A 27,938-nucleotide genomic window follows, 5' to 3' on the forward strand; every position below is an offset into this window, starting at 1 on the left:
TGTGGGGAAAGAAAAATAACACATCCGGAATACATATTTTTGGTCATAATTTTTTTAATTCCAAATTTTTGCATAAGTTTTGAGCTTTGAAGTAAATCTAGTATTTATCCACGTGCGCACAGATCTTCCTCACAATGAAGTCCATTCCTTTTAAAGACCCATCACTCAGTTCTAAATCAAATAAATGAATTGACAGTTTAAATAAACAACTGCATTGGCTTTTTTCTCGAATTGCTTTTATTTATTATCTTTTCAAATATTGCATAGCCCCCGGTGTATGTGTGGCATATATATATACGCGCTTAAAAAGGCGAGTAGGCCTGCTATGCATCTGAAAAACGTTGTAATGGATACGATAACAAATTAGTCTCAGAGTTACCTCGGGGTGGTTTTCCCCTTCATGCCATAAGTCAGTCTAAAAGAGCTGTGCTCAGTGTGTCTAGGAGCAGACTTTGTTATTAGAATTCTAGAGCACATGGGTCAGTGCACCTCATTCGTGCATGCAAAGGGCAAGCATGAGAGGCATTCGAGAGATTTAGCACACGTCACTGATTCCCTTGCCTGCACAGACATATGAAGTGGTTTTAGCATTTTGGTTTAAGTGTACAATTTTAACACATTTCTAAAGGTTTTCTCCCATAAATAAAATAATTATATGCACTATGTACAATGTTTGAGATGAACAATTCGTTATTTTTTTCAATAAAATGAATAATTACCGATGTATCATTAATACGTTGCAACTTTAGAAGTCATATATATGCAGTTTGATGTTGTGAAAACAGCACAGGGATATGTTTATTTTTCTTTAGAGGAAATATAAACCTGGACGTTTTGGACAGGTGGCCAACTTTAATACCATAGGCGATTATTCTTTTGTCTAAAACAAAAAAGTGTTAATTTTGTTGACAAAAAAAATGTAGAATAAGAAGTAATTTAATATATAAGTAAGAGGGACAGTTAAACGGCCACATCAGAGTACGCATATCTCGTTGTAGATGGCAGAGTGGGAACTACGATGAGAGGCAGATGAGAGTGGGTGCTGGTGCTTTTGAAAAAGTGCAATCGGTAATGAAAGAAACCTAACAGTTTTCTTTAAAAAAATAACGTTGGATCCGAAACACGGACATTGACAAAGAAAATGAAACAAAAACTGGAAAGTGTGCAAAGAAGCATGGAAAGGGTGCACGCTTGCTTGTATTACAATGAAGTAGAGAACACAAGAAAGTTAAATACACGATTTGTCTGCGAAGAAAAATAGGTGGACTTTGGCAGGACTCGTCACTATAAGGCATGATGGGCAGGTGGGTGACACTAACGACTGAGTGACTGCCAAAGGAGGGAACACGCTGGCAGGGATGTCCGCAAGGGAGGTCTATCGATGAATACCGGTCGGTTCTAGATTTGAAGTTTTCGTGACTGCTAGGATCCATACTCTCTTTGGTTCTTTCGGTAAAGTCACGTAGATAAAAAAAATGAAAATAACTAAATTCAATCGCGACGTTTCGGAGGCAACACAAGCTTCCGTCATCAGGTGGAACAGCCACAGCAAAATTACGGAAGCTTGTGTTGCCTCCGAAACGTCGTGATTTAATTTAGTTATTTTCATTTTTTTCATCTACGTGACTTTACCGAAAGAACCAAAGAGTAATACCGGTCGTGTTCAGCAGCTCGATGGATTTGTTATATTGCAACGCCATAAGAAGCGGTGCAGGCTGGGGTAGATCTTCATCCAGTAGTGGATAGATCATGGCTGCTCGTGCTAATCACAATGCAGGTTTACAGGATAAATATCAATGCAATGGATTATTCCAATGAAATATATATATATACATTTTTATACTTGATAAATTATAGCTGATGGTGGTTGGTTGTGATTAAATGACTGCAGGCTCTGTGAAACACATTCCTGCGGAGGGAGCTGGTAGGAACGTTGGGTTGCTCGGTCAATGGCCAGGGTCAACGGCGGCATGGTGTATTCCGCAAATATGCCCGACTGTGAGGGCAGCGGCGTGAGTAGGTTAAACGTTGAGTTTTATAAGGGCACCACGGGGTGACCAGCCCCTCCCCACCCAGCCCCACCCCTCCCACCCCCCACACAGCCCCACCCCTCCTACCCAGCCCCACCCCTCCCACCCCCACCCCCATCCCTCCCACTCCCCACCCAGCCCCTCCCACCACCCACCCAGCCCCACCCTCCCCACCCTCCCCACCCAGCCCACCTAGCCCCACCCTCCCCACCCAGCCCCTCCCACCCTCCCCACCCAGCCCCTCCCCACCCAGACCCTCCCACCCTCCCCACCCAGCCCCTCCCCACGCTCCCCTCCCCACCCAGCCCCTCCCCACCCAGCCCCTCCCTGCACGATGGACGGACGGACACAATAATCCCCTGTGGGCTGGTGTAACCAGGAGGTTCCTACCAGTATTAATGTGAGAGTAACTTAGTGCCAATGGTGCATTTTTGGAATACGTACATGAGTGCACAGAACCAACACTGCCTTCCCACCACCATCCCTGTTAAGCTGTCAACTTATAGAGCCACTATTCATCTCTTCCCCTCATCTGGAAGCCCCCCCACCGCCACTCTCGTTTCTTTATCAGACACTTTATTTTTCAAATAAAAGGTTCACCTTTTTGGCAACGGTCACTTTGAAGTCCACAATAAACATTCCTATCAAGTGAGAGTGCTTTGGCCATTCTAGGACTATGGGAATATTTAGTGAAGTAATATTTCTACCGCAGTACCTTTGCTTGTTATAATGCTGAGGTGACATTTTTATTCGAGCGACCTTTCACGGGCACCAGTTTTACTAACTGAACACATTAATTAGTCGCGTGTAATGATTTTTTTTAAAAATGCACGAAATACTATTTACCGCACAGTTACGGTACTGCGTTTGCGTGTTTTAATGTGTAAACTACAATAATGCCATTCGTCTTGGTCACCAAATGCATTCTGTAATGAGCAGGGTTAAGCGTTGTGAGATGATATGACTCGTAGCTTCTCTTGCATACCAGAAATTGCATGCGAGTGCCAAGAAGAAATTTGGACTAGTAATACAGGAATTGATGTTCACAGTATTTATTTAAATTATTGTATCACTTGCATACAGGAGTTGAATTAACATGTTTTGCGTATGAAATATTTTAAATTCCAGAATGACTTATGTTGTATTTTTACCAAGTTATCAGTTCCTACATGGATGATGATGGCTGCAAAATAGCTATAGCCAACTGATGACTGTTGTTTGCTTTCCTGATCCATTGGATGAAATTTGTTTGGAAATTCTAATTAAAACTGAGTGGTAATCTCACCAGTGAAACAGTTTGCCCAGTATGGACAGGAATTTTAAAATGCATACATAAATCTAAAACAATAAAAAATAATATATTGATTTTTCGCTACAATAGTTACAATTTTAATTATGTATTGCAGTAATTCTGTGACCAGAAATGTAGCAACCGTGCAATGGATCATTTACAGATATAATTGAGTTGAAAAGAGAGATTTGATGTGAAATATATAAATGTAAAATTAATTACATTTTAAGTCTTTTATATAATAAAACATCCTTAAAGTAGGGCAAGTCCTCACTTAACGCGTGTTCACACAGTGCATTTTCGCTATAACGCAGTTATTCCATCATGGAATGCTTCACACAACGCGGAACGCACACCGTTATAACGCAGTTTCTGAGCGGTTGACGATTAACTACAGATAGTCCCCGAGTTACGATGGTCCGACTTACGATATTTCGATCTTACGATGGCGATACGACAAAATTGTATGTATGATACGTAGCTTTAGCGATTTCATTTTAGGGTTACCACGATACGATACGTTCAATGCATGTTAAACGTTTTTATATCAGATAGGATTGTTTCCTCAAAAAACGTTCTATTAAATTGCAGTTCATATAGGTAGGCTAAGAATTTACCTTGTTCTTTTTACTTTACATTTTACTGTGCAATACAGTATTGTAATTAATAAATACATACAGTATATAGTTTATACAGTACGGTACTGTAGATTGTTCTGTTTTGCTAAACTATCACCATTCTTTAAGACTCCTGGGTAGGCTAGGCCATCTTCCACTTACGATATTTTTAAATCTTTTATATTAAGTTCACTTGCTTGCTTGCGCGCTTACGACCGTGCAAATTTTTCGGTCGTTTTTTAACCCACTTCCCGTGATCCAATCGAGCTGACATTTTGCACACAGACTCGTTGTGCGTGACAATTTATTTTCGTGAAAATGTTTTTCCAAAATTTTGCACTTTTAGGGAATTTTTTTTTCATATTTAATTTAAAATACCAATGTGATAAAAATGAAACTCTTACTCAAGAAAAACAGAAATGAATAATAAAATAAAACCGATGCCACGCATATAAAGGATTTATAGTGAAAAACTTTGTTTTTACGGGTTACATTTTTGACTTACGATGGGGTCGTCGTAACGCATCTCCATCGTAAGTAGAGGACTACCTGTATTTTCTTGAGCTGTGCAGCTGAGCAGTATGAGACAGTATGCGGAATGACACAGTAACACGGTGGCATATACCCTCAGTTATTTGTCCCGCCGTCTGTGTGTGCGTCCATCGTATCTTGCCAAACGTTATCGTGACATTATTCATGTGGAAATTGTTTTCACTTAACAAGACACTTTGAAGGAATGCATCTACCGCGTTAAAGGAGGACTTACTGTGCACTGGTATTATGTACAGTATTGTCAAATTGACGTTGGCCCATACATCTACTGACCAAAGTGTTAGCTCTATCTTAATACTGCAACATTTTATAACCTCACTTAAGTTTTCGCCAATTTGAATAGATTTTCATATAGGAAATCTAGAACACAATTGTCTGATACATTCTTGCACGTTAAAAAAAAAATGTTATTCCATGAATATACCTACCAGGGTGAATGGTAGTTTTCAGTCATATGCGTGCTATCTGAAGGCCATGGTCCACTGCTTTGTGATTATTTCATGCCTTTGTGTGCAAAGCAGACTGCACAATTTGCGCGCGTTATTTTTTGACTCGAGAACATTTTCCCGCAACTGATAAGTTAATACGCAATAATAAATGTGTTTTTTCTCATTAATTCTTGCTTGTTAAGAAGCAAGGCGTGTTGCTACGAAAGTAATTTTTTCCCCTCCTATTTTGTTGAGACTTTAATTGCTTGCTTGTGTTGGGGATTATTGTCCCTGAGCAGATGTGTATGGGTCGTGATTGACTGCGTGTGGTTGATACTCACGAGACCCGGGGCGCGTGCACGACACTCAAGGATACGTTGCGCCAGCGCAAGCTGTGTTCCCTCTGCACGTTTAGGGTAACAAAACATGTGTGCAGCCAGCATACACTCATAAGTGGTGACACACGCACGCAAAATCAATCGAGGTGCGTGCACGGTGATTACTTTTCAAAGAGAATAATTTTCATTTGGCGTTGGAATAAAGTGACTCTGGTTAAATAGATTTATAAATTCGTTTTGCATCGCCTTTGCATGTTTTTAAGGTACGAATATGCGACTTGTAGTACTATTTACACTATATTGACTGATATTGATAAAATGTCTGAAATCGTGTGAAGAATGGAGGACATTTTCTAAAGAGCTGAATTGTAAATTAACAATTTAAAACAATCTGCACGTAATTAAATCAAAGTAAAATTTCATAAATTTTCGTTGAGTTAAAAACCAATAGTTTGCAGAAACAAATTGTCATTACAAATTCAGAGAAGTCACGTGAATGAATGTTGTGAATATATCAATGTGGCGTAAGTTCTTGGGGATGATCCGCCAACATTATGCCATGTCATTTGATGAGATCCATCAATTGATCTGCTCGCCAACACACAGCCTGTCCCGAGAGGCACATTATCACGGGTGAATCGCCAGCGAGCAGAAGGAGCGAGGGGGAAAGGGTACACGTGTGGAAGGGAAATGGGATTTACGGTGAATGACCCACCAAGCCAACGTTATACAAAACATTGTGCAATCACATTATGCTCACTATTAGAGCACTTTAGATTGTTATAAATGGACCCCATTCCAGTGAAACTGTACTTGACATTTTAATCAAAAGGTATTTGGAGCTGTGTAAAAGCTTGCAGAATTCTAGGCTTGTTTAAATTAAAGTTTTGTTCATGGACGTCTGCAAATTATCCGTAAACAAGATCTACACAGACACAAGCAAGTAAAGCTATACATTCGCACACTGGAACTAAACACGTTTTTAAAAATTGTCAATTCACACAAGTAATGTATTTTTAAAGCAAGCAACGTTGACAAATCATTCTCTTGGGCAGCAGCTTGTGATCTGCACAACTACTGTAAGACTGGAGGTCAAACTGTCCCTCGTTTGGGCAGCAGCTTGTGATCTGCACACCTACTGTAAGACTGGAGGTCAAACTGTCCCTCATTTGCATCGTGCCCCTAGCGCCCTACCTCAGTATGGCCAAGCTGAATGCCAAGTCTTTCTTAGTTCATCCCTGAAACCTGATAGTACCTTGAGCCCCTTGAATGAAGGGATTGCCTCTCACGACAAGGCCGACGCTAAGCCAGACAAAGGTCTAAAAGGTGATACAAACAGGTATTCTGTTTGGGGGCACAGAAAGTTGCGGCTTTTTGTGGATGCACGTGATTCGCGTGCAAAACGATTCCGCGATCTCGGCTTCTGCTGAAACGGTGTTGGCATTGGCCCAAGTGCATCTATACTTTTCTACACATTTCAGTATCAACGAAAGGCCATCCCAAAACAACTTAGTGGATATTTTAATTTCTACCTCTTGACGTATGAACGCGGAAATAAAACGATTAGGTGATTGTGTTGCCTTGAAATTGCCCGCTAATTGCCCCTGCTGACGGAAAGGCCTACACTAGAGAGAGGTGTAGAGAGCCTCGCTAGAGAGTATTTGGCCTACTCTTCCATGCTGGCCAGATGTCGTGGAAGAGATGGGAGTTCCCAAACTTTACCCCACCACATGTGACCTGCCAGTTGACTAGCTCCCCCATAAACTAGATTGCACAGTACCATATGCCAATCCTGGAAAATAAAGCAGTTGCGTTTGTATATACAGTCTGTTAAATATCTCAATCAGGATATTTTCATCTCTGAAATGCAAAAATCAATGCAAATATCTAAATAAATAGGAAAGGTAATCGTTGATATGATTAATACATTCATTAGACAGTCGCCACATTTCAACAAAAACTGAAGAGCGCAGTTTTGATGTCACATTGAAATACTGTTTAATATTTTATTATTCTACCTGATCTACCACATGTTTTCTCTGGCTTCAACATTGTAAGAAACTGTTAAAATATATATGTTCAACTAGAAGACTGGGCAGATTAAATAATGAAGCGTCCTATGTTTTTTTAGTTTAATACTTAAACAAAGCATACCTATTTTACTACCTTGGATTTGGTATTGGTAATAAGAGCGCGTGATGCATTTTTTTATAATATGGGTTTGTTTTTACGTGGGTCATCGTGACCATTTCAAGTGCTCAGCAGATTTGTCCATTCCAATCCATTCTTGGCTTCACTCGTACAACTATTTCTGGAATATCTGTGATGACTTGACTCAGAATGATAAATGCATATGTAATCAATACAAGAATAGCTGTGCATACAGTTAGCGGAGGCAGCACTGTGTGTCATTAAGAAAAAAATGTACCCTGATGTGTCACTTTTTGAAATGCAAAAATTTAAACCTTTCCAAATAGTCATAAATATTCTTGGTTCTTTCGGTAAAGTCACGTAGATATAAAATAAAATCAAACTAAAAATGAATAAAAAATCTAAGCAAAAAGACCCACGAGGTTCCACGTTTTAAAAGGCTTGAAAAATTACAAATTTCACAATGGCGAATGGATTTTATTCTACTTTTGTGTTTTTTTTCAGCTCGGAATTCTAAATTAGCATTTCTGATTCTACATTTTTAAATTGACATTTGCTTTATGCATGCATATTTAATTTACTTTGATTTTCATGACATATAACACGAATATCTGCCAAATTACAAACCATAACTTGCACCAGGTAGATTTGCCATTAATGTTATATGCATTTTTTAATTTGTCTTGTTGAATTCTTGTTTGTAATTTTTCAATCCTTTTTAAACGTGGAACAAGCCAGCCCTTGCAAGAATTAGTATTGTGAGAAAACAGGACATTTGTATCTGGAAAGCTTTTACATGAACTTTCTATTGCAAGGCAAGGGCAGCAATAACGCAGTTTCCATGTCGGTCCAAATGGGTTTCGACTATTGTGTGTATTAGTACTGTAATGTGTTTTAATACAACACTACATTGCATTAACCACATTTATGTTCTCAGATATGGAAAAATTGTATCCACTAAGGCCATCCTGGATAAAACTACCAATCAGTGCAAAGGTGAGTTTTCACACGTCTATGAAAGTAAACCATTTCAATTTACTTGATTATTTTAATGTGCCCTTTAAATCAAGGCACAATTAATTACAAATTTAATATTACATTGCAGATGACATTTACTTGGATAACATGCATTTAAAAATAAATTACAACCATTTTGAAAATGGATACAGTTGAAGTTGCTTGTAAGAACATAGGCATTCATTTCGAGCAGTGGCCCTTTTCCATAGGACATACAATCTTGCTTTGTTATTTGTGCACCACTGCCAATGCAGTATCACCAAATCAACTGTTATAAGAACAGTTATCACTTACATTCCACTCATGGGGGTGGGGGGGGGTATGCAGAGGGCAACTTCTGTTACAAGCACACTACTTAAGATTTAAACACGCATAGACTTGCTCTCAAGATGTGTGCTTACATCTAGTTTCTGCTTATACAATAATCCTAAACCAGTGGTTCTCAAAGTGTGGTGCTGGGACCACCAGTGGTACTCGACGGTCCTCCAGGTGGGCCGTGGGGCTGTGATGCAAACACAGTGGTTCTCAAAGTGTGGTCCTGGGACCACCAGTGGTACTCGACGGTCCTCCATGTGGGCCGTGGGGCTGTGATGCAAACACAGGTCGATCTGGAAATAATCTTAACGTTTTGGACATTAATTTATATTGTATTCATGATATGTAATAAAACAAATGTAGGTAAACTACCCTGATTAAACTACCCTAAGATCTACATGCCTCCTCCTAAAAAAAAAACCTTATATCTGTGTTTTTTATATGTTGGTAATATTAATTTATTTTGTATAACTGGCATTTAGAGATAAGTTAATGCGTTTTGTCACCAGCGGTGGGGGGGGGGGCTGGGTGGTCCAGGGAAATGTTTGCATCGGCTGAGTGTTCCTCGGGCACAAAACAGTTTTTAGAAACACTGCTTTAAACTCAATACCAAATATGAATAGCCACCTATCGATGTTACGTGGTTATGCGAATAGCCCTTATTGTACTTGTGACAATATGGTTCCCCAATATATCAGCACAAACATGGGTTATCTGTGCATGGTACCCCTTATAAGTGTCTTTCACCATTATCACAATCGTTCCTTTCTGTTCTACAATAGCTTCTGCTCTGCTGGTGTGTCTGAGTGCAATGGCCATGGCTGATCGTGTGAGCAAGGCTTGGCTCTGCCATGACATGCACTGATAGCAGGGTACTCACAAAAGCCATATTTTAGCTGTCACAACCTTTTCTTATCTGTCACTCCTTTTGTTTCTGAGGATATCCTTTATTTCCTTCACTCTCTGATGCACCACTATCTTTGACACAGAATTTCAGTCGTACTTTTATTTTGCATGTTCCTACCAGCATGTGTCAAAATAGTCGGCAGATCATCTGTTGTAAATATTTCATCGTTTTACCTCTTTTCACAGGCCTTGATAACAATTATTATGTTTTAAAGAAGTTTAACAATTAAGAATCGATATCCCTGCTCGGTGGAGTCAGGCCTCACTAATGTAAATTAATAAAGCCCTCGACATGCCAACACCCTCGCTGCTGTACACCCATCCTGCCTGCTCCCTTCTTTCTACTCCTGTCTCTGCTATCTCTCCGCTTGTGATGTGGCAGGTCAATTGTCCCGGGTATGTTAATATCTGTATTTTATATACGAATGCCTGGAATTCTCAGATCGTATTTAAATTAACACTGCATGGAATTTATTTTATGATTATAAATTGCCACCAAAACACAAATATCAAGATGGTATCTCGATACCTTGTTGGGATCTACTGTGCTGTATACTAACACCGAGCCTTTCTTCTTCACCTCTGGCTTCAGACCACTGGTTCGAGAGCCCAAGCACAAACGTTTCCTTGGTTCAAAGTAATTTATTTACGTGGCTAACGTGGTTTAAGACCGGTCACTTGTGGTTGCACAAAACTGGCTGGAAAGTGGTCGTTGTACTACTGATGGCCTTCAAAAACTAACATTATGCAATGGGTGGTAGGTGCAAGTGGAAGGAACACTGTTAGTCACTTATTTTTGATCCGGCAATTAAGTCTTTGGCAGGCTGATGGTACTGGAACTGCATGTGAAATGGCACAATTGATTGGCGTAGGCCCAAGAGTGCCGTATGTGAATTGAAGGACATTTTTGTTAAATGTACTTTCACATTTCTCTCGCCAGCTTTGAAATGTGAAGAATACAGAGTAGGGAAGGGCATAATTGCGTCAACAAATTGAATGACACTAAACTATTTATGTTGCATACATGCTATAACATTGTATCGAGTTATTTCTATCGACTAATAATGCTGGTAACCGTTAGAAACAGTCTCTATGGGCACAGTTTTATTGACACTTAATTTTAATGTACATATTGTATCGATGCTTAATTGCTGTCATAGTTTGCATTGAAATTAAACGGTGTACCTCAAAGCCACCACTATGAAAATTATACGTTCGTAAAATGTTTCAAGTTTTACTTTCACTTTTGTGATAGGAATTAAGGTGAAGCTTAACAATACTAATGCAATCTGTACTTGTCAAGACACATAATTATTATCAAAACTGATAGGCGGTTGTGTTCATGAAATACTCTACTGCAAGTGAGATCAGTTTAGTTTCATGAGTTTTACGTTGATATTCGTCAAATGTTTTGCAACATTAACCAACCTTTGGTCATGATTTAATGTTTTGTCAACGTTTGGTTTAGCCTGCTCATGTTTACTGATGCATTGCATGGTGTAGTATTGTTATATTGTACGTACAGTGGTACAAACTCAGGACCGCCTTTCGTTCATGAGATGGAAGCCTAAGTATTTAATGGCCTACATTTATATTCGAGTCATTATTATTATTATGTCCACTTAAAATTGTATTTAGGTGGAAATGTTTTATGACATAGTTTGACCTTTGTATGATACACAAAGCTTCATAGCAACTGCAATTGAGAATATACCACTTATTTGTGTGCCTTATTACAAACCAACAACTTTCTAATAGTGCCTTGTGGAAAACGAGCATTTAATTAGACTTCATTTTATTAACTTGCATGACCATAAGTATAACATTTCGTATTTACTCAAAATATATAATGTTATTAAGTGAAATAGCAGAACAATAACACGTTTTTGCTCTCACCCCCATACTCAATGGGGAATACTGTACAGTTGTATTTGCCAAAATCCAGTGCTACTCTGCCAGTTACCCAAGAACATTGCCCGTGTATATTATTATCGTCACACACTCCCGGAACCTCAAAGGTGGCTGCTTAGTCACTGCCATCTCCTTTGCTGATCGAGAATAATAAGTGAATGCCACAACAGTTGCATGCCCTTCAGCCCTGACCTTTTTGCACCTCGTCAGGATGTGTGAATTATTTTCTGAACGCTTACCAAAATATCATTTTATTCACTTCCGATGTATTTTCTTTCAAGGTCTAGGTTCCAGTTTCTAGAGTTCAGTATTATCAATAACATCAAGTCACTTGACTTTATGTAAAGGAGATTTCATGTCCTGCCATTCCTCTTTTCCAGGCTATGGGTTTGTGGATTTTGACGGCCCATCTGCGGCACAGAAGGCTGTGGCAGCCCTCAAGGCCAGTGGGATCCAGGCGCAGATGGCCAAGGTGAGTGATGCGGTGAGCATTTAAATACTTACTGGATTTTTTACATAGAGATTGCAGACATCCATACACACTTACCAGGGTCGCGTAAGCATCAGATATGATTTCAATGGCGGTAATCGGTCAAAAGCCTGGCCCACTTTGATTTGCCATGCCAGAGGCAGTAAAATGAGGAATTTTGATAGGCGTGTTATTTGTGAGATGTTTAATTTCATCTATATATGGTGGTGCTCGTGGTGCGTGACATTTATGATTGATAATATTTTGCATTTTGAGAGTTTGAAATATATTGTAACGTCACATGAGTGTTTTCATATATATATTTACTGAATATCTATATTAGAAAATGTTAAACACTATAAGTTAATTATTTACCATTAGATATTGTGCATCACATGTATTTCTTAATTCATTAGAAATATCTTCTTTAGGCATACCTTTTGGTGGTGTGCAAGTTAATATTGCTTGGTCATTAAATCAGTATCAGCAGATGCAGTATATATAAATACTGTGTGAAAACTTCCCTACAACAAAAATACATTTCATAATCACATCATAAGGATTTACTTCGTAGAATACTTATATAAATTAAGTTAATAAATTAAACATAGACGCAATGTGAACAAATTATACCCATTTTTTTCTTGCACCATGAAAGTTACCGCACGTAGATATGTTGCCGTACTGTATAACACGTGTTTTTTTTTTGTATCATGTGTTATTCTAACTTTGCTAAGTATAATACGATGCTAAGGCATAATTGAGTTTTGAACTCTGTGCAAAGTGTTGAAATATCATTTTGGACGTCAGTGGGTGAAGCACTCATGCGCTTCTGTGATAATGAGGTTTTCTCTGCTGCGAATCAGGTGCCGTCGCCCTTGTGACTACGCGTTTTTTTTATTAACGGTTATTAATTGCGAAAGATGGTGTGTCAGTGAAAATTTAATATCGTCAACTTGAACGTAGACATTGAAATCTAAACGATCATAGCAATATCACTGAAGCGTTGCTGAATTAAATTATGAAAGGGTCCATGGAGTATTCAGTCCAAAGTATTAAACTTTGGCAAGAGAGCCGAATGCGTGCGTGCTACCGCAGTACAACATTTGTGATGCATGGCGCTATGCGCATGCGCACATCTTTACGCATGATTATAATAACATGTACAAATTAGGAAGGACCATTGCCCGAAAAGTCACGTGACTTTTTTTTTTTCGGGGGAGTTAATGAGGAACGCCAGTGTTTTTATTTCTCTGATAATACGTACATCTTTACGCATTTTCAATAAATTAGACTGTCCTCGCACACATGCTATGAAATGTTTGTAAGACATCGGGGAAAGACCTTAAAATTAACGGGGACAATCTCCATCTGCAGTGGTACAAGCACCGAACATAGACCATTTGTTTTTTGTTTTTCACATTTTTACTTGCGATGCGGATAACATTATATGGTAACATTCAAAGATGATACATAAAATCACAGGTATACTCTCATAGTTTTAGAGTCCGCCTGCGTTTCTGATAGTTCAGCACAGGAAGAGACAGAAATTGAGCTATTGGGAAAAAATATTTACAGTCATCAGCCATGATCAGTTCACTGCTGGATGAAGGTGTTCCCAAGGTGCCGCCATCCTTTGGGGTTCTCCTGAGATGTCAAAATCCACCCAACAGCTGATTTCATCGCTCCATCATCTTTAAAATGGAAAAACATCAAGTTAAAACTGTATGAACTTTCGATTTAAAGCTTTCGTGACTGCAGGGATTCATCTTCTTGGTTCTTTCGGTAAAGTCACGTAGAATGGAAATAATAAAATAATAAAAATAAAACATAATTAAATAATTCTCACGACGTTTCGACATACCTGTTCTCCACCTGAGGACGGCTGCTTGCGTTGTGGCCGAAACGTCGTGAGAATTATTTTATTATGTTTTATTTGTATTATTTTATTATTTTCATTCTACGTGACTTTACCGAAAGAACCAAGAAGATGTATGAACTTTTTACTTCTGTAATTCCATTAAAGTAAATAAATACGATATATACGTTTAACCATATATGCCAAACTAATTGCCTCATTTCAGAATCTAAATGTTCAGCAAGTTTCCTTGGAAATGTAACCAATCGCCAAATTTATCTTAAACGGTCACTTCCATTAGATTACGTGCAACATCTTGCCAAGTTTGCTTGCATAATTTCGGTTGGCTGACGACACCTCAATGGAAAATGTGTTATACAGTATGTACAGCCTTGTTTAACGTTGCATTGGTTCAGTGTCTCCCAGTCACAGTAGTGGAGAAGTGTAATTAACCAGCCACCTACATTATGCTCCTTCCAGCTCTCCATGCATTGATCCCACTAACTGAGCAGACGGCAAGTCAGGAATGATTAGGTCCTTCATAAATCATCACAATTTACTCTACTTGCAAAATATCAATGTATCAGAAATTCGATTCTGTCTCCTTTAATTTTTAATAAGCCACTGCACTGCTATTTAAGTTTATTAGGTGATATTATTTATTTTTATTTGCACAAATCGCCGACCGTTTATCCAGATCTCGGAGTGATTTGATGGGTTAGGGATGTGTGGGATGCAACTGACTTGGCTCTTTTCACGCCTGGGACTGCACGTTCAGTTGTCATCCCTGGGGAGGGGGATACATATTCTTAGGGTTTTTTCGGTAAAGTCACGTAGGTAGATACAGCTATCGTGCTGTGACTGTTCCACCTGAAGACGGAAGCTTGTGTTGCTTCCGAAACGTCGTGATTTTTATTTTATTTTTATTTTACTTTTATTAACTTTAATTTTTTACCTACGTGACTTTACCGAAAAAACCTAAGAATATGAATCCTTGCAGTCACGAAAGCTTCAAATCTAGAGGGGGATACATACATTTAATCCCTCCCCAGGTGAAATAATTTTTAATTCACATGGTTGTGCTCAGTCAGTAACTGTACTTGAATAGTAGGACACTGCTTGGGAAGAACAGGTTGCTTGCTGTAGGGTTGGAGCAGGCTTGGGAGGTGGTCAAGAGCAGCAGCAATGGATTCTTAAAAGTGTTTGCGAGGCTTTGAATGTGACCCCCTCGTGTGTGTGTGGTGGCTTTTCTCCGAGTTCCTTCTACACTTAACCAAACTCTCATGGCATTGGAATTGGCCAAACATCTTGAGACATCTGTGTCAGGAACATGGACTCTGTCCAAGAACACGTGAACGTGATACATATGTTGCACACTGCCATATTTTTCAAACACCACAGTTTTAGGTCACCATTAATGTATAATCAGAATAAAATATCCTCCATATCAATACATGAGCATATAGTGAGATTATTCTCTTGGCATTTGCTAGTGTACTGAGGTGTAACTAAATACATCCGAGGGATGAATGGAACATCACTTCCGTCACACAGAATCAAAAGAAGCCATAGAAGCATTTTAAAATGTAACAAAAAATTATTAATGAAATCTTGCCCAGCTCCCCCCTACCTCAATTAATAAAACTGCATTCACAGCAACTTGCGCACAGATCAAGACACACTTTTCCATTACGAATGTACAAAGCCCGCCAGTGCATTATCAGATATTATCCTACGGTATTTATGCAGTTAGTGACTTGCCTGTGAATACTTGTTTCAGTTGCATGCTTCTTGGTATGAGCCAAGCTGGCAGAGTTTTGATTAGCCTTACAGTTGGATATTTCCCCCCCCCCCCTTGTTCTCAAACAAAATCAGACACTTGTTTTCACAAGTGGTTGATAGATGTTTTGAAAGATATAACCAATGGATCGTCATACAGAATCCATCACATTCGTGTGCAGAAGAATGTTTTGCACATTAAAAACCAGTTTTTTTTCCATAATACTTCTGAATAACATGCCCCTGTAGTTTGTTGTCATTCTGTGGTTGGTGGTGGAGATTACTTAGGTGACAGTTGTGGATTATGTTCGTGTGTGCATGTGTACGTGTGTGCGTGCAATAATCACATTCCAACGTCAGTTGTACTGTGGTGTTATTTCTCTTGCATAGCCCTGTAAGAATGTAAACCCCACCCAAACCTGAATGGATTTTCAACGATAAAATGTGATCACCGCGACTGCTTAGAATACCAATGTGGATATTTCAGTGATTTCGTTTATTCTACGTTCCTTAAACTAATAAATGTTTGCTCATGACAGTGTCCTTTGATATTAATACGTAAATATACATTGTGCTGTGTTTATTTTTACACATGCACACACATGTTGTCAGTCTCGTGCAGCCATGCCATGCTCTCATTTTGTTGTTTTTCAAGAAAGTCCTTTGCAACGATTTTTTTGCAACATTCATGATTTCCCAACCCATAATTGGGTCTAGTTCATAAATAATCAAGCCCCATAGCAATGCCCTTCAATCAGACTCCCAAATGTGAACTTGGAATTAGGCATTGCTTCCATTTACTTGCATGCAACTTCCTACTCCACCACTGTTATTAAAATATATTTTAGTGCCAGATTCAGCTGGAGCTATTCATTAGTTTTTTTCTGCATATGCACCTAATATTGTGAAAACCTACATAAATGGTATCTTTCATGACGGATATTAACACAGCCTAGCTCACAATACCATCTTACCGTCTGCTGATTGGAAACTATCCACAATGTACTTCGATGCTTCACTTTCCAATCTATAACACTTAAATGTGGAGCTGTAACAGTGCTGTAATGACCACTTTCGATGCCCGAAAAATGTACTATTAATTGCTGCCTGCTGAAAGCAACCTTTGCATCACAAAGACATCCAGATATGCTATCATGTAGAAATGATTACTCACATGTCAGTGCTTTTATAATCGCCCAAAGATTATGCATATGCCATTAGATCTGCAATCTTTTTCTCCAAAAGTTTAAACTCAAACTCATTTCTCCCTTGAGCCACCAAATGATTTGTACACATTTGGTCAAATCTGATTTGACTCTCATCACGGTCAGCCTATCTGGGCGGGTGATACATTTCCAACATCATTTCCATTGGGCCATTAAATTGTGTCTCAAGCATGTGCGGAATATCAACCTGTTTATCCAGTACAAAAGAAGATACATCAAATACATTGGCTATGTATTTGCCTTTTATTTACTATTGCATGTGGGTGACCTAAACCCTCTGCTTATTACAGTGCCTAGCCAACATTGTTCCGTGAAACATTATCGTTGAAAATATTTCACATGATATACTTTAAATGAGTGCTTTGTTGCATTGTGGGATCACGAGAGATTGCAATGGCTTGGGGAGGCTTTCATCCAGCAGTGTATTAACCATGATTGATGATGATTATTATAATGGTAAAATGAATGCCTATATTCTAGTCGTATTTCCTTAAGATGCCATTGTGTCCGGATAGCTATACAATGCCATGTTATTGTTCTCGTAACGAACAAAGCACGCGAAAATAGGATAGTGTTGCACCGTGTCCTTTATTCATGCAGTAAAATGAAATGCAGTGGGCCACACCTTAGCTCGACTGCTGTCGATTTGAAGCCTCCTCTGCCTGGCTGCAGCCGAGCAGTCATTTGTCATTATGTCCAGTTGAATTCATGTCCTAAATCTATTTTCACTGCTTTACCTATTCAGGCTAACCAGTCAATTGTGCTCCGAACTCCTAAACAGTTTGTATAAACAAATTACAGCTTGAGGTACGGTGGGGGTGGGTGGTAGTCGTTAGAAACCTTATTTTCAATGGCAGAAACACAAAGCTTTGTGTGGGAGAGGAAACCAACACACTGGGCTTTCAAATGCATGTGGATTAGACGAGGGGCTGAGCAAACATTTGCCTTGCCAGGGACAAAGCCCTGTAGCATATAGGAACAGAGCACTATTGAGGCTCGCAAGGAATGCAGGGAAATGTGATTAGAAGCCGCTCGAGTGCGCCCAGGCAGGCAGTGACCGGACACCTCCCCCAAGTCTCGGTTCCACGACGCGCCTCGCCACACCTATACCTTTGGCATTGTTCTTACCTCCGTCCCAGGCTCCTTTTACTGCAGTTTTTTTTTACTTTAACTGCTGCATTCACGCTCGGATTATTTTTGAAAAGAATGAATGCTTAAATGCTTTATTGAGAAGGTCATCGTCACTGTTGTGCCGTAAAAATGACAATCTTGGTTTGGGAAAAATGGTTTATGGAAGTGCATTTATAACATTCTACTTGTGTGTTTTTGCAGTACTGTATTCAACTTTGAGAAACGTTTAAACTAAAGCACGGTTTTAACATGTGAGTGCCATTATTCAGAGAAACGTATTAATACGTTTCATAGGGCTCACAAGTTAGTTAGTAATAAAATGTTCGAGGTAATTGTGGTGCATTCTCTTCTCATACAACTATTTTCGTCAACGCTTTGATTGCAAAACAATTCATAGCATGTACATCAGAGCCTTTTTTAGAAGGCATAACCAGTACATCACAATGATCTGGTTAGGCCTATGCTATAACTGGAATCAATGCAGACAAGCAAGCCCCATATAGTTTGTTATATGCCAGGCTGTAACATGTGTATTTTAAGAGAGTTTCATGCATCACACACAGTGATCTAGACTACTGAATTGCATAGTATTAATATCTTCATCCAACTGATTTCAGGTTGAGATTACTTCGAGACTCGCTGGGCAAGGTAGACATTTTTTATTTTTTGTGCAAAGTACTTGACTGTTAATTTTAATTAATTATTTTTCAAATGCTGTTTTAAAGATGTTTTTTACGTGATAAAAGCACCAATGCTGGTAACAAATGTAAGTATTTTAGTACTGGACACAATTTGCATAGTGCTGTGATATCATGCAAAATAAGGAAAAGTGTTCAAGAAAGAAGTGAATTTTAAAAAAATGTCCCACTGTATTAACAGCATCATATACTTGCCTCATACAACCTATAACACATTGCTTAGCATACAGCAGCATTACATTTCACACGTGCACGCAATGAAGAATGGTTGATAATATTCTTTGGTTCTTTCGGTAAAATCCACCTAGGAAAATATCTATCCCATGGAGCTCTCATGCAGCGTGTTCAGTGAGTTGTTATCAAGGCTTCTGCTATCCAGTCTGCCTGCGTTCGAGGCCAAACTCACGTAGACTTTATTTCAGTTGTTGAGGCCCATTGAGCTGAAGTGCTCTTTACAAGGATGACCAGGGCAATGTGTTTACGTCCACAGCCTTCTCCTGATGGCTGGGGTTGGGAGCAGGCTGAGCATGGACCCCACAGTGGACAATCCAGCCTTGAAGCCAGTATAGCTTCCTGTGAATGCATACATTGTAGGTCCAAGGGAACATGTCAAATACTCTGCAGGTGCTTCCGAGCTATCTCCTCTGCAGGCCTCTGTGCATGTGTTGGACAATGCAGCAGACTTAAGAATTTAGAATGCATTTACGTGGACCATTGCAGTATTGTGCACATGTGTGTAATGTAATATTGAATGATTAGTGAAATGTTTGCTTGTGTCAGCTGTCATCCACATTTCCCAATTTCTTGTAAAGGACCCTTTGCGAAAAAGTTAGATTTTTGCATGGCTCCTTGAAAACTACCAGATCTTGAGCTTCATCACGTTTTGAATGTTCTTAACAGCTGCATCATAACGGAGAGATAATTATCTGTGTCTGAGCTCTGGCAGAGACCATCTTTGTTTCATACAAGTCCGATATCTTCTTGGTTCTTTCGGTAAAGTCACGTAGAAGGGAAATAATAAAATAATAGAAATAAAACATAATAAAATAATTCTCACGACGTTTCGGCCACAACGCAAGCAGCCGTCCTCAGGTGAAGAACAGGTCTGTCGGGAAGACAGCGTCTGAATTCAGTCTGAATTCAGGTCTTCCCGACAGACCTGTTCTTCACCGGAGAACGGCTGCTTGCGTTGTGGCCGAAACGTCGTGAGAATTGTATTTTATTATGTTCTATTTGTATTATTTTATTATTTCCCTTCTACGTGACTTTACCGAAAGAACCAAGAAGATGAATCCCTGCAGTCACGAAAGCTTTAAATCGACATTTTTATTGTTGAAAATAAATTAACTAAATCTCTCTAAACTGATGAACACCAATGTAGTTAATCATCAAACTTAGGCAATCATGGAAACCATACATTTCTGCTCCTTGCATCAAAGGAGAGTGCAGTACCTGTTTATTTACAGTTGAACACAGCTCTCTTCTACTAAAACTAAATGTTAGAAGTACCCAAGGGAATTCTAAATAATTGAAGAAATACTCTGCTGTTTGCTTAAATGTCATGCCAACGAAATATAAAACTCACACTGAAAATAAATATGGTAAATACTCTTCATGGAAACCACACCCTGTTACAAATAGGCACAGTACTCACATTAGTATAAGTTAATTTTGTTATATTTTTCCTTACAAACTAATATCCCCAGTTGTGCATGTTGTTTGTGATAAGCACGAGTGATGCTTTTTTATTGCTGGCATAGTGTTGTCTGTAACATGTTTAAACAAAAAAAAGAGGCCAAATAATCACCTGTTATCCTTCGACCAAAAGGTACCTTTCGGCATGATGAGAAAATTATATATTGAGTGTCACTCCTCTGCCCTCACTCTCATCTCTTTGAAGGGAGGTTGCGACTCGCGTGTTAGACTTCAACTGTTATTGCCTACTGCTTATTTGATATTCGTTTCCTTCATCCTATTTAAATCTGGTGTGCCCCGACAGATCATACTCCTATGCTAGAGGACACTTTGAAAAAAATCAAGCACACCATAACGACTTCTAACACAGTTGATCTCGCATTACTATCGAGCAAGTGGGTTACTTAACGAGTAACAATTTATGCCCCATAACGTACAGGTTATGCTCTACAATTATAGAATCACACTTATTTATAACATACACATTACGTACTGTATGCATAATGTGTACACGCAGAAGACAAACATACATATCTGCAGTATATTAAAATATTACATTATTTTCAACAGAATTAATATGTAACATTTACTGTTGAATACAATTTACTGCGTGTTCTAAGAACATTTTTGGACCCATTTCAAATTAGGCGTGAGGATGGGAGGGACATTTGGTCGAGAATTTAAGGCATAGATGTAAATATGCCATGAAGGTCCACAGGGACATGGGTTTTATATACCACAAATCTTAAGAAGCTATTATTCTGACCTTTCTGAGAATTTACCATTCACAAGGGGCACACTGTTCCGTGAAACCAAGATGGCTAGACAACAATTTCCAGAGCTGTCATTTGCCATCGGAGTGATATGTTGTTGAGCAAAATTCTCCCTACTGTGTGTGCCTAGCTCTGCTATGGATATCCTAAAACGTCAACACACTAATCAATGACGCTGCCTTAAAAGGATACGCACATAATAGTTTTTGGGTAATAACCCTTCTTCATAACATATGTTTTTTTTTCCTGATTAGCATAACTCCAAATTAAGGTTCAGTGCAATTAGATGCCAATAGAAAATTATATTTTCATAAATCCAGCCATTATCAATCGGCAAATGGGTTAAGGGACTTTTCTGTGCCATTCCGGTCAGGGGGGATAATTTGATTAGACCATATTTCACCACGCTGGTCAGTGCATGAATTGATTTCGGGTTGCTGGATTCATAGCGCAGTGCACAAACCACTCTACCACCACTCCAACCACTGTGGCGAGTACGATTCCAAATTGCAGACAGATCAGTGGGAGAAAAAGCAGATATTTTACATTGTTTTAGTTATGGTGAACATTTATGGTTATTTTTAATCACTATACAACATAATTTAATAACATTGTTAATGGTGAAAAATGCTTTCGTACATTCAGGAATGCATGATGTGTGGGTGAATTTTAGTTTCATTCTCTTTGAAAGGTGGACTTTATTCTATTCACATATTTGACCTGACAAATGTGCTGTAAATTGTGTGATAAATTTATTTTTGTAAAATGCATTATAGACGTGAATATATACATACTCTTAAAATGTGTATAACCTTTAAAGTAACCTAGCAACGGAAGTTCTGAGCACATGGAACACTCGGCCAATATTTTATACTATGAATGTCATCTACAGTAACAATGCAATTTATAACCAGGTGAGAATCCATTGAGACTTTTTCAAGGGAGGCTTGAGTCAAACTACGTCAAGCATAACAATTGTAGATTACAGCAATTATTAATGTTGCATCAGATAATAATAATAAAATAATATAAATTGTAGAAGGTCAAACATAACAGCAGAACAGAAAACTAAATAAAAATGAAAGAAACACAAATCTTGAAGTAAAGAAATTTAATTGAAAGTGTAATTCTGGCTCTCAACAACAGAGACCAAAGCAATGAGAAGATACAAAAACAATTGTGCATGGAAATAACGAGGCAATAATGAGACGTTTTAGTGATCTCATTGCTGAGGATCGCTTCCATTTTTTATGCCAAGACGCTGAAGGAAATGTTCACACATGTTATTATAAATGGCTATGGTACTGGCCATGAGCATAGCACGTGGAATGCGCCCAGTTGTGTCAGATTTTCAGAGCTAGGCATTGTTTGAGCTTGCGTAGTACTTGGAATGGGCAAGCGCCGTGAACAAAATCATGTTGTGTTCCACTGCTGGGCTTCCTTTTGGGCAGCAGAGGACCATGCGACGTAAACCACCGTTGTACTGTACTATGCTCCCATGTCTTTGCTCCCCACCTTTGCCAACCGACACTGACCAGCATGGAGAAGTACAATGGATTGCTAGAATGACTGCAAATGTTGTGGTACTATTTGCACATTGTTAAGTATAACCATTTTATACAATTATTAAAGTTCTTAGACATGAATTTTATTTCGATTTAAAGCTTTCGTGACTGCAGGGATTCATATTCTTGGTTCTTTCGGTAAAGCCACGTAGACATGACAGCGTTGGTGTACGGTGTTTTTTTCTGCAATATTTTGCTGTCTTTTCTTGGATTTTCTGTTTGCACTTAGTCACATATTCACTTTAAGATGTTTTTTGTTCATGTTTTTTGTTTGTTGCGGTTGCACCCGATTCAAGAGCCGAATGGCTCACAGGGCTATACCTAATAAATGAACTTGAACTAAATACTATCATTGAAGATGGAGAATTATATACCGGGGTTAGCTCTGTGATGTCATTTTGGGTTGTCCCGTGTGTTGTTCGGCATGGTGCTGAAACAACACGCGGTGCAGTCTGAAAGCACCTTGGAGAGCAATGCAGCACGACCGCCAACATCGACGCGGTATCACGCTGTCACAGAGCTCAAGTGTCGTGTCTCAACGGTGACGAAGAGTTTCATAGCTCATCAGATTGCTCCACTCTAAATAAAGATTCTGAGATTGTTGGGTTGTTTCCACCCCACCCCTTATCCTTTTCTTCCACATTCTTTGCAGCAACAGGAACAGGATCCAACAAACCTGTACATCTCCAACCTGCCAGTGACCATCGATGAACAGGAGCTGGAAGGGATGCTCAAGCAGTTTGGCCACGTCATCTCCACTCGTATCCTGCGTGACATCGTGGGCACCAGCCGGGGAGTTGGCTTTGCCAGGTGAGCCGTGTGGAGGCTTTGTCTCTGTTTTGGAAAAGGAAAATAAAACCGCAACCAGCTTTATTCATCCATAAATGGAGGTTTTTGTTTTCGTGTTCGATCGCGTAAATGTGAATGTGTCATTATACCCACCACCACCCGACAACCTATTAGTATAAGGCTTGTCAGGAAAGCCTACGTGTTTAACAGCTTTATTCAGTGGGAATTAAGATAGTGCAAAGCGTCAGTGCCATGTTGCGGTGTGGGTAGAGTAATAATGTGGAAATCGTGACAAATAAGTTACGTTGCTTGGCCTGTAGAACTGGGAAAGTCTCATTACTCCTAGCTTGGAATCACAATTCTATGGTCAGAATCTAATATGATTCCCAGTCGGATTGTGGAATCGGCAACATCATCGAATCATGGGGATGCCGGGCTGTGTGGAAACTGACATGGCATTCAAGGCCTATTCACCAGAAATGCCATTGAAATATATGACCAATGGACACAGGAGTGGTTCCCTATCAATGTTATCAATATCTCCTTATTCTTGATATTTTTGCCACTTCTGGTGTTTCTGTGGACAATTGGGAGGATATAGCTGATGATAAAGTCAACGCAATCATTTAAAAAACTACTAGATATAGAATACTGTGATGTTGCTGTTTGGAATTTAGTTTGAGATTCAAGCTCATGGTTACCAACTTGACCACTTTGACACGCGTATATCTGCGTACTTAACATCAGAATGTTTGGATGACAACTTGTTAACACAATGTGCGACGTTCTATGTCCGGCATATATCTCTGCAGAATGGAGTCTACTGAAAAGTGTGAGGCTGTCATTCAGCGGTTTAATGGAAAGTTTCTCACCTCCCCTCCTGGGGTACCAGGTGGGTTCTGCTTGCCACTTAATAATGGTTTTACAGAAACACATTCCTGCGGAGGGAGCTGGTAGGAACGTTGGGTTGCTCAGTCAATGGCCAGGGTCAACGGTGGCGTGGTGTATTCCGCAAATATGCCCGACTGTGAGGGCGGGCACAAGCCGGCGTGAGTAGGTTAAACGTTGAGTTTTATAAGGGCACCACGGGGTGACCAGCCCCTTCCCACCTTCCCCACCCAGCTCCTCCCCACCCAGCCTCACCGTCCCCACCCAACCCCTCCCCACCCAGCCCCTCCCTGCACGACGGACGGACAGACACAATAATCCCCTCCTGGTGTAACCAGGAGGTTCCTACCAGTATAATAACCTGAATACAAGAAAGCACTTAATAGTAAAACATTAGCAGGCATCTACTTGTGCACCAAACACAGCACATGCTTAAAACCCGCACTCGTCTGGCTCCAATGTTGGGTGGAGGAGCCAGTAGGTCTGTAAAACGATGCCTTGACAGCCCGTAACACCCCTATGAGAGTGGTCGCCAGGCCATGCAAAAGCAAGCAATTGGCATCCATAACATGGCAGTCTCGCTGCAGAAACGGCTGCATAAGGTCAGCGGCAGCTTTATGGACTGGAACTGGTCGATGTTGCCTGACTAGAGTGCTATGCACTTTTAAATCGAGATTGAAAACTCATTTCTTTAGAACTGCTTTTGGTGCTTAGTTTGTTGTCCTTCCACTACACCTCCGATTAGCACGGTTGGCTACATATGTTGTGAAAGAAGTTCAACATATGTACATACAAAATTGATGTATTTCCGTTTTAGATAGTTTGATCAGTGATGCCGGAATCAGAGAGAGAATTGTGCCTTAGCAAGGGTAAGAGAAAAATGCCCCCAGTGTTCTGCATATTTGCAACATATACAATACGTAACTATTTTTGCAACCTAAAATGTAAAAAAAGTTATTGTTTAATATCTTTGTTAGAATATTTAGTTGCCTTCTGCTGTGCTGAATGGCACATTGACAGTGATAGGCCTGTTTAATGAAATACTGTATACCTTTATTTTTTTATGTTTTACTTATTTGGTTACCAGACGTACTCGTATGCATGTTACTGACCTACTTCCCATTAAAATCTCTCCTTCCAGAATTAATTTGATTGGATCAATTATGTGCTCCTCTCTGTTACTATTTACAGCACAGGATAAGGCATAGCAGATAAAAGCATTAACACATGCATGGATCTCTACCTTGAGGCAATGTAGAGCTCAGTCAATACTTGTGCTCCACTGGTTAGCGAGCATATAGAAGAATAGTGCCTAGTTTCCCATGCGAATAATCCTTCTGTAATATTACTTATAAATACTGCACATAATGGCATTACAAATTTAAGTATTAAATAAATATACACTCATAGTAAGGCTACTGCGTATATTAAAATATCACTAGAGTGGTGGTGCAGTGGTTCGCACACATGGGCACCTAAGTTCGATTCCTGGCCACGGCTGACATGGGTGGCAAGTGATGTCTGAATAATTTCGAGCAAACCCTCCTCCTGCATCAACCAGCAGTGACCTGCACGGTGAAATATGCTCAAACAACCTCCAGGGCTGACACAGCATCCATCCAGCAGTGGATTGACAATGGGCTGTAGATCATTATTATTATTGTAACTTCATGCATGTCTTCAGTGACATATTTCTTGGTCATATTGTATATGGTTTATTGCATATTTCGCCAGTGTGTATTTTTGTTTAGATTACATCAAGCACATATGTATAGGGAATGCAGAGTTAGTGTATGGAAATGCACATTAATGATTGCAACTCTCCCTTGGGGCTCTGGATATTCCAGTTGCCAGGAAATTGAGGTAACCACATCCTGGCCCTTGTGGCTTGACCTGGAATAAATGAGGATGCATTTGCTTAATCTCCAACCAAACTATTACGCTCCACCTCTCGCATTACCTTTTATGCTTTACCCACCTCTTGCCACCATATGCATGGGATAGTTGTGGTATCTAAATTTGAACAATTAAACACCATATTGCATAACATTCAAAATAAGCAAAATACAAACATTTTGATCGTGGTAATATTATAAATGTACATTGGTGATAAAGTGTAGAAATAAAAATATGAAAAAACACAATGTGCATCTATCTGAATATATTCACATGCAATTTGACTATGCGGCCACTGCAGTGAATATTGTGCTGGTCTATGAACAATCGTATTGTTTGCGTGTCATCTACGGCCATTGTCAAATAATGTTAGCAAATATGTGCTTCAATAATGTACAGTGCATGTATGCTATAATAATTCCGCCTCTTAACTGGAACATTTTAGAATAGTAATGCTGAAAAGTTTGTTATTAGGCCGTTAATATATTGATGTCACTACTGTTATTAATGATGGTTGTATACTTAATTAAACTACTTGGCATCAATATTGAATTGTTTTTTGATTTATTACGGCATTCGGCAGCATGAGAAGTAATGATTTTGAGGTGAACAGTGCTCTGAGTGCAGCAATAAAAAAAAATCCCATTCAGTATATACATTAATTTTCTCTCTTCAGCCTGTTCTTACTATGCATTTACATAATGTTTGTGGGCTTTAGTACGATATTAAAATACCTACATTTATGCAGTATCCCAGGGTAGGATTACATTTACATAATATATATAACCACGTAGAAACTTATGACAGATATATAAATCTCAAGGTTGTACTCCCACTGGTATTTAAGAACATTGTATTGTTATAGCCCACTCCTCGGGTGATCGGGCAATGTTCTTCAGTGTTACAATTAAGCAAGGTTCTTTAAGGCAGGGAGCAACTCCACCTCATCCCTGCACCATTGTACATCGAAACTTCTTGCCAGATACATAGGCATGCTGGAGGCTGGATGAAATTGGGGTTACGGTTGAGGAGTTCAGCGAAGGAGCAACCAAAGAGTCTGGTGAAGTGGTTACATGAGTGTGGACCAAGGTCACATGCTGTAAGAGCTTTACCGTGAGATTAACAGTGATAGTGACGACTAACTTAACCATTGTAGGATACAGGCAAAAACAACTGCAGAAAAGATTTCGATTCATGCAAATTCAGTGTATGTATCCTTCTTCTTGGTTCTTTCGGTAAAGTCACGTAGAAGGGAAATAATAAAATAATAAAAATAAAACATAATCGAACGCTGTTTTTCCGACAGACCTGTTCTTCACCTGGGGACGGCTGCTTGCGTTGTGGCCAAAACGTCGTGAGAATTGTATTTTATTATGTTTTATTGTTATTATTTTATTATTTCCCTTCTATGTGACTTTGCCGAAAGAACCAAGAAGATGAATCCCTGCAGTCACGAAAGCTTTAAATCGAAATGTATGTATTCTGTTCCCTCTTACAGTGCCCAGTGAACCTCTGCTGTGCAAGTTTGCAGACGGGGGTCAAAAAAAGAGGCTAAGCCATAACAAATACCTGCAGAATGGACGGGCATGGCAGCGCGAAGCTGAGGGCCGCATCG

At 39.4% G+C, this 27,938-nt stretch overlaps 1 protein-coding gene across 7 annotated transcripts in view; it reads left to right on the top strand.

The window, feature by feature from the left end:
- Window positions 1-27,938, top strand: part of LOC144943408 (RNA-binding motif, single-stranded-interacting protein 3-like) — a 148,003-nt gene that overhangs the window by 112,144 nt on the left and 7,921 nt on the right. For 6 of the 7 annotated variants that reach the window (XM_078870790.1, XM_078870818.1, XM_078870799.1 and 3 more), the window contains 5 exons: window positions 8,345-8,403; window positions 11,937-12,040; window positions 23,403-23,560; window positions 24,352-24,431; window positions 27,822-27,937. In XM_078870790.1, coding sequence (XP_078726916.1) covers window positions 8,345-8,403; window positions 11,937-12,040; window positions 23,403-23,560; window positions 24,352-24,431; window positions 27,822-27,937 — 517 coding nt within the window. The remainder of the gene's footprint in view (window positions 1-8,344; window positions 8,404-11,936; window positions 12,041-23,402; window positions 23,561-24,351; window positions 24,432-27,821; window position 27,938) is intronic. The other variant, XM_078870809.1, reaches the window with a different exon arrangement.

This window comes from Lampetra fluviatilis, chromosome 2 (genome assembly GCF_964198595.1).
Source record: "Lampetra fluviatilis chromosome 2, kcLamFluv1.1, whole genome shotgun sequence".
Classification (NCBI taxonomy): Eukaryota; Metazoa; Chordata; class Hyperoartia; order Petromyzontiformes; family Petromyzontidae; genus Lampetra; species Lampetra fluviatilis.